The following is an 8,680-nucleotide window of genomic DNA, read 5'->3' as shown; positions in this document are numbered from 1 at the left end:
AGAAAAAAAAAAAAAAAAAAAAAACTCACCTAAGGGATTCACCTCTCCACCATACCCATGAACCCTAACCACATCCTCAAACGCAATCGCCGCATCCCTCGGCACCCCATACCAAGTCTTCCCGCTCCCCAAATGCAAGTAATTCAGACTGTGCAACTCATGATCCTCAACATGCCAAGCGAACCAGCTAAACATCATGGCGACATAAATCATCGGCGAGGTAACCCCCGGTATCTCCTCCTTCATAAACCTCAACAGCGACCCCTTGGCCCTCGAAACCCCCCTCATATTCCACCCGCTCTCACCCACATTACCCACCTCCTCCTCTTTGCACCCCCATTTCTTCACAATCGGAACAAACCCCGAACCGGGCATGTCATTCGCGTACTCGACCGAAAAGGGTTTATCAGCACAAGCTCTCCAAAAGAGGGCTTCCACCTCCAGCGGCGAGAAGGGGGTCTTCTTGTTGAATTTCTTCATCTGGGCGCGCTCGAATTGCTTCGCCTTCGACTCAAACTGCTGCAATGTGTAGCTCTCTCCGCTCTGCCACACGGGCTTCTGCACGGGCCTCGGGCGGCGGGGGCAGAACCCGATTTGCTGCTGGCGCGTGAGAAAGTCGGTGGCTTCTTGGCGAGGGGTCCCGGCGGCGAAAAGGAGCGGTTGAGGGTTGGAGAGGGTGGTTTTCTTCCGAAGGGAGGGGATTGGGGGAGCATCTTGCAGTGCCGAAGCTCGAGCTTCTGTGTCTGGATCTTAGGAGGATGAAGGAGATGGGTCAGAGATCTGGAGGTTGGGTTGGTACTCGGCGGGCGTAGAGGGAGGGTTTTGAGGCATTGGGGACGCTCGAGGGGAGTGGGTCTGAGGGTGAAAGGGGAGGACAATTGGAGGAGAGGAGGGGCTAAAGTAAATTCTAGGGGGGCAATACATTTGGGCTAGATGGTGGAGACATTTTTCAGGGGGCAGATTCGGGGGGTTTTGGGGCGAGGGGAAGGTGGAGGAGGCAAGTGGGCAGAGTGTTGTTCTGTTTTGGGGCAGAGGAGGAGAGAGAGAGAGGGTTTGGGGGAAATAACAGAGAGTGCCGCTGTGGTGAGAGTGAGAAAAAGGGGGGGATTTTAAAAATTTTAGAATTGAGGTGAAGACTGAGAGAGGTTTGACGGAGGTGAGAAATTAATTTGACTGCTTTTCCATTTTTTGGGTTTTTCGTTTAAAATTTTGAGAGAGTTTTCCCTTTTTTTTCCCCAAAGACAAATCATTGTTAAAATCTAATTTGTGTATTTCATCGGTTTTGTATACACTAGTTAATAGCAATATAGCAGCTTAGTCCAAAATAAAAGATACACCAAGAAATACAACAAGAACAATAACAGTAATGCTTGTATCTCAAATGTTGATAGAGTGTTGACATGAATCATGTTCTTTTATTTTTCTACTTTAAATATAAATATAGCAACTTAACTATACATATATATTAGCACTAAGTGATGAAAAAAACTATGCATAAATACGAACCGATGAAAAAACTAAATTGAGTTAAAATTAATTCAGTAGAGTATGTCGAATTAAAATAATTTGAAAGCGGTTGGTTTAAAAGTGATTATGACTATGGGCAAAATATTGGGGGTCATGAACAAAAAAGGGGAAGGGGAATCTTCGTCTAAGGGTCGATAATTGACTGGGTGGGCTTCATTGCAGATTAATTAGGGTAACTGGGCCTTTGGAATATTGGCTTTAACTGATTGCGAAGTGGATGGGTGGAGTAATAAAAGAATAGAGGGGGCCCTCGGCAGGGCTAGTGTTCAATGGACAAGTGGCCTTGTTTGGTATAAATTCTTAAATAACCATGAACTATGATTAATGATTTGCTCTTGAATATAGCTAATTAGTTGACATATATACAAAACCTGAGCCAAATCCAAAATTTTTTGAGTGAAGATCATTAAATATCCAATGTCAGATAAGGATTAATTTAAGTCCTTATTAAAATCTAGTGTTATTAGTTGTCCGTGAGTTAGGATCAGCAAGCCGATTTTGAAAGTACACCTTAATAAAAATAAAAAATGTCACTTGACTTCCCTTTTACGAGTCGAGAAGAGATCATTTACATTCTAAATTGTAAAGAATGACTACACTTATATGGACGAATGAATAGGATTAGTTCATCACCTGTAACTAAGTTTTTTTATATAAAATATTTATAATAAATAATATTCATGAGATCTATACAATAGAAAGAGATTTATTGATGAGTTGTAGGCGTGTTTTCTACATTCAATGATGTAGAAATCCCGTGGCGTGCGAGACTTGTGAGACTAAAGGGGCTGTTTGGTTGCACACTTTTTGAGAAATTTTTTTTAAAACATCTGATAATGGCAAATTTGTAATTAAAAGTTTTCCAGAGATTTCTGTAAATTGTGTTTGGTTTAACAAAAAATTTACAGAAATATTTTCTATAAAATATCAAAACCTACCAAATTTTATAAAAAATAATTTCCTCTCAAAATGAGATGAAATCACCAGAAATCTGACACATACCATATTTAATTAAAAACCTACCAAATCTTGTTATTTTCTATAAAGTTATGAGCTATTTTCTTGTTTTGAACCAAACAAGCAAAGTAAAAAAAACAAGAAAATTGGTACTTTTTGATTTCTCAAAACTTTTCCTATAATTTTTTTAAGAAATACAAGGAAATCATATTTTAGGTGGAAAACATTTCCTATAATTTCTAGAAATTGAACCAAACACCCCCTAAACACACAAATTCTTTCACATGATTAATGAGCACGTGTCACTATTCAGCTTCTAGTATGCAAGAACGATTGAACTCTGACCTTTGAATGTCCTTTTTTAGAGACATAATAACCAAGTAGGCTGAGTTGGAGAAGTTTTCTAGTAGGGATGGTAACAGGTTAACTTGAACCGGTATCTATTGTATTCATAAATTTGTACAACTTATAGTAGATCAAACTAACAAGTTTGCAGATTCAAAATGAATAAATTACTAGAGTGCTATTTTGGTATAACCCTCTCCTTAGTTTGACTTTTTTTTAAAAAAAAAAACTCTGACAACGTTTCGTTATTTTTTTTCCCCTGAGCAAAATGTACCAATTAAAACCACAATTTCACTGTTGGCCAGGGGAAAAAAACACGAAACCTCTTTCCTTTTAGCAGTCCTTGACCTCTCATGCTTTATCTTTACTATATTTGGAGATAATATCATGTCCTCTCTTTCTTTGTCCCTAAATTTATTTCCTTGTGGTAGACTTAATATTGTTGCATAAGTATTATCTTCATATCAATATATGCCAAATAATCATTTGACACTTTCCTCGTAAATAATATGGCACTAATTCACGTGAGGTTTTGCCTTTTTTTTTTCTTTTTTGTGTGTGTGTGTTTGTCAACAGTAAAGTTTTGGATTAAATTGTTCTTTTAACTCAGAGAAAATACCAAAATATCATGGGAGCTAGTCAGCTAGAAAAAAAAATCAATATGATAATTCACCCAATTCAAAACCAATCCGAGTAAGCTTTCTGCACTTGTCCACAATAAATGAATCTGGGCCTCACCAAATACATGCTGGTACGCTTTGGCCCAGCTCATAACAAATTTAGAATCAAACGGCTTTTCCCTTTAAATTCCACACTTTATTTTATTATTAGGGGAATTTTTTAAAATAGCCCACTTTTGCTAAATATTTAGCAAAATAGACTATTTTGCTAAATATTTAGCAAAATAGACCTCTTGGCCAATAGGCCAAAAAAGGTCGATTTTGAAAAACAAGGCTCAGAAAACATACGGGACTAGTAGTCACTAGTCACGTATGTTTAGAGCCAACTTAATCAGCGTTTAGTGGACTCAGAAAACTTACGGGACTACTGGTCCTGTATATTTTCTGAGTTCATTACCAAAACGTACGGGACTAGTAGTCCCGTACATTTTGCTGAGACATATTTGCCCGTGCCTAGCAAATCCACGGGACTAATAGTCCCGTGGATTTGCTAGGCAGAGCTAAAACATGCACAAAACATGCACATGCCTCATTTATCGATATACGACCAAAATTTTCACCAAAAATATATCATTTACATTGTGTACTTTGATAAAAGTTATAAAATTACAACATCACAACACAAAATGTCAAAAATACACAAAATCCTACGTAATCAATAACATCACAACACAAATCCGACGAAATACACATCACATCCAAAATCCGACAAAAGTACACATCACAAATCCATACGATAATATATATTAGTCTAAGCTAAACAAATCCTAATGTATCAAGTCTACCCATACGATAATATTTAGTCTAAGCTAAACAAATCAAATGTCAATAAATCCATACGACAATATATATCTTAGTGGAAAAACTAACAAATAAAAAATCCACCCTCCCCCGTTGTCTCTCTCTTCGCACTCATTGAGATCGTCTGCGGCCTCCTTTGACTTGAGTTTGTATATGCTCGCTCTCCGGTTGTGTGTTGGGCTGTGACGGACCGAGTTGCTGTGACGGACCAGCTTCATCGTCGTGCGTGCAACGTCTACCACGTCTACGTCGGCGTGCATATAGAGTATATTCAAGATCCACCTGCTCACGACCTTCATGTCGATCCTCATGAGTTTGTTGAAAATCTCTATGAACTCTCGCCACTATCCGATGCAATATCGATACATGTAGTGAATCTCCTGTGGCGGTAGCTATGCCCTCATTTGCAATCCCCTCGACCTCGTCCATAGCATCTATCTACAATTACATAAAAATATTAATATAAGAAACCAAAAGCTAACAAGAGATTGAACATTCTATTATAATTTTTGTAATTTACTTACCCATCGCCTCTCATCTAGCCCTCTTGGTACATATCGTGATTGTTGGGAGTGAATCTCGATTTCGTCGACTGGAGGTGCAGTTTGAGTGATTATCTAACATCTGGTAATCCCCCAGTACCATTTAATGTAATCAACTTTCTCCATCAGAGGATAAAGCTGATCGACAATAAGTTAATGTCGATCATTCCACCTAGTAATGTATGATTGATGTGTGTGCCACCAGTCAATTTGATGTCAACCTTTAGACACCTTTCTCTCTATTTGTTCGACAGATTGTGGAGCGGGTTGTGTGAGTCCAAACTGTCTAAACACGTGATCGGGTACGTGCATCTCCACAATCTTGAAACAAACGAGAGGAACTCTGGCCCTCCATATGCCGTGTCCCTCCATACAAATCAGCGGTAGACGAGGTAGGTGAGGGGTGTATGGCTGCCACTCGAGCTGCAAAATAATCCATATATAAATAACTTTTTGAAATATATCAATAGCTTTAAACGCCTTCAATTCAAGTTTGATACCTAAAAAAATTTCATCCGGTCGAGCTCCCCTCTGTAAAAATCTAGTTGCCTAGCCGGGGTCTCATCATATGCTTTTGTGACATTCCATCTACAATATAGGTTTTTGTTCAAAATGTTAAATTTAAAATTAAATAAAAACGAGATTCAATTTGACGATTTTTACCTGCAGCCTAGTTGAATATGTCCATCTAACTCTCGGATCTCGCATAATCGTGGTTTCAAAACCAGCCTCTCCCATGCCCAAACTTGTAGCAATGTTAAATAGCCCTTGAGCTCTTTATTTTGCATTAAAGTAATCTTTAATATTTCTCAATATAAGTATGCTAAAACAACACTACCCTAGGATAATGTCCCGCACACATCAAAGTCTTCGAGAAGTGGTAACCACCTAGTGCGAGTTCAAATGTGTTAGTCATATTTGCTAAAAATAGTGAGAAAAAATCAATACTTGAATTGGCATAAAAATTACATTCAAATACATTATAACAATTTATGAAGTGTACTTAACTCAAATGGACTTTATGTTTACTTGAATCTGGAAAAAGAAACGTCCCGATTATGTGCAAAATATATGCTCTGGCATGCTGTTGGATCATCAATTCAAGTGCATCTTGTGGCAACGAGTTTTCAAAACTCTCCTTTAGCCACTTCAATCTAATATACCCTCCAGGCAAGGACTCCAGAGATATTCCTAATAAATTATTACATGTGTCCCTCCAAACATGCCTATCAGTCCCCGTGACATAAGTGCCATCAATGCGGAGACCTAGGATCACTACTACATCCTGGAGAGTAATAGTTGCCTCGTCGACACGTAGATGGAAAGTGTTAGTCTCCAGCCTCCATCTACCCATCAACGTGTTAAGCAGTGCCCAATCGAGCTTCATCCATTTTAATTTTGAGCAAGTGAGAAAACCAACTTGGGATACTAGGGCAATGATGCACGGATCATCAAGTGGCCAGCGTGTATGTCCAAGGCTATGATCAATAATAACCAGCTCTTGTCCTCGCACATTAATGAAAACAAATATTAGAATATAAGAATGAATAAGTAATATGTGACTATAAATAGGTCATCATTACCGATGTAAACGATATGCTCTCTAGACGGTAGCGTGACTGATCATAGAGGATTTCATCAGTAACCGGCCCGGGAAGCATCATGTATATACTTGCACATATAACGATAACTTACTAGTTTTTGCCAAATCAATAACATATAGATAATGTATCTACTTGCTAAATCAATAACATATAACGATAACATATCAATAGAAAATATTTACTTATCAATTAATTGCTATCTACTTGCTCTTGATGGACAACGAGACCTATTATGACCTAATTGATTACATTGTCCATAACGGATTTGTGACGCTACTCCTTCACGACCTTGATACATAGTACCTCTAATGCATACGTATTTTGGTCGTCCCGCTTGTCTTTTGTATTGAGGTGGTAATATATAAGGTATATACAAATCCGGCCAATAACATATCAATAGAAAATATTTACTTCCTCCGTGCATCATATGCTTTGTATTTGGATATTGTTATTCTTTTCATATCATATACCCATGTACTTATCTGTCCTGGAGTAAGATCAAGTTCCCATCTAACTTCGGGCATAATTAGCTTCATGATATTGTTTGCGTCAAAAGTTGGTTTCGCTGTGGAATTCATTATATCTTCGGTCGATTACAACAAATTCAAAAGAGATAGTCTTTTTATAAGACTTCTTTTATACAACAAAAGGAAAATTACAACTCTTGAGAAACAAACGCAGGACCGTTGTTTGGATCGCTGCTTGCGTGGGATCTTTGCCTGTGCCGGGAGCGCTTTGACTCGTGGACCACCGAATCACAGATTCTGATTGAACCGTGAGGGGTTTAATGATTCTTCCTTCGTTTATCGAAGTAAGAATTTGAAGCGAATATCTTATCAATGTAAGATGTTCACTCTTCTAAAGATCAAGTCAGAGCTTAGATCTCTAGGAATCGCCAGAAACTTCTTGAGGATGTTTGTGCAGAAGGAAGACTCTCTTTCTTGCTCTAATTCACCAAAACTCAAGGCTCTTTGCTCTAATCTGCTCTGGAAATGCCCAGCCCTCTTTTATTTCGTGTATAGGGAGGTATTTATAGGGGTCTCAGTGCACCACAGTTGAAATGGGGGCAAAATAACTGACCGAGTGTTTTCTCTTTGGCCGCTGCAGTCTACACTGCCGCGGCTATTGGCGCGGCAGTATAGGCTGCCGCGGCCAAAGGGACGGTTATCAGCACGTTCCATCGTGCTTAAAACCGTTCTCCCACGACCTTTAACCACTTTTTTCGTGGTTTAACTGCTTGTCCACGTCAGCACACGTTTTATTTCTGATATGCTGCCACATAGACCTCAAAAAATCATCATATAACTGCCTTATAACCGCCACAGCACTCCTTTAACATAGCCGCGGTACCCTAGGTTGCAGCGCTTAAGCCGCGACATAACAGGCTGCCGCGCCTTAGCCGCGGCACTATGTGCTGTCGCGCCTTAGCCGCGGCACTATGTGCTGTCGCGCCTTAGCCGCGACGCCATGGGCTGCCGTGCCATCTTGTGTTGCCTGATGACGTGTAAATTGTTCTTCCATATTGTTTTGAGTGGTATTTGGATGCCTGCAAGCATTTTTCGACGCCTACAGATACCCCCTCCAAAGTATCTCAGACTCATCATCATTTTTTTAGAGAGGAGTCTGGGACACTTTGGATATGATAAGCTTTCCTTGCAATTTCTCCAGTGCTTTGTTGAAGAAGTTGCGTAAAATGATTTGTGAACGGCTTAAATCCTTGACTTCTTTATCTTTTAGTCTACTCAGTGCTTTGTAGAATAGCTAAAATTCCTCCGGTACTGCGTTTATCGCGTGGCCGTTGTCGAAGTCTTGAATCAGAACTGTTGTTGAAAAATGGAGAAATAGTTTATACTCATATGCTCTATTGGAGTGTTCGGGAAACAGTTTAACCTCATATATACGTTGGGAGGTTGCCAGGTTATTCTTAAGAATATTTTGAGTGATATTCTCCAGAAACTTCCTGTTGATGGTAGGGAAACAGTTTAGACTCGTGTACCCATTGGAGTAATATGATCTCTTTTTTGTTGGTAGAGGATGGAGAGGAAGAATTTTATATTCTATCTCCTGGTCTCTTGTTTGTTGGTAGAGATGAACCCGGAATTGGAGAGGAAGAATTTTATATTCTATCTCCTGGTCTCTTGTTTGTTGGTAGAGATGAACCTGAAATTGGAGAGGAAGAATTTTATATTCTATCTCCTAGTCTCTTGTTTGTTGGTAGAGATGA

At 39.2% G+C, this 8,680-nt stretch overlaps 1 protein-coding gene across 1 annotated transcript in view; it reads right to left on the bottom strand.

Moving 5' to 3' along the window:
- LOC109838228 (lysine-specific demethylase JMJ705) overlaps window positions 1-6,206 on the bottom strand; it is a 15,246-nt gene extending 9,040 nt beyond the window's left edge. The window contains exons 1-5 of the mRNA XM_020406686.1: window positions 5,882-6,206; window positions 5,713-5,773; window positions 5,516-5,627; window positions 4,502-4,748; window positions 30-749 (exon numbers count right to left, since the gene is read on the bottom strand). Coding sequence (XP_020262275.1) covers window positions 30-749; window positions 4,502-4,748; window positions 5,516-5,627; window positions 5,713-5,773; window positions 5,882-6,206 — 1,465 coding nt within the window. The remainder of the gene's footprint in view (window positions 1-29; window positions 750-4,501; window positions 4,749-5,515; window positions 5,628-5,712; window positions 5,774-5,881) is intronic.

The sequence above is a fragment of the Asparagus officinalis genome, chromosome 4, assembly GCF_001876935.1.
Source record: "Asparagus officinalis chromosome 4, Aspof.V1, whole genome shotgun sequence".
Lineage (NCBI taxonomy): Eukaryota > Viridiplantae > Streptophyta > Magnoliopsida > Asparagales > Asparagaceae > Asparagus > Asparagus officinalis.
This window is presented reverse-complemented; position numbering and strand designations above follow the sequence as displayed.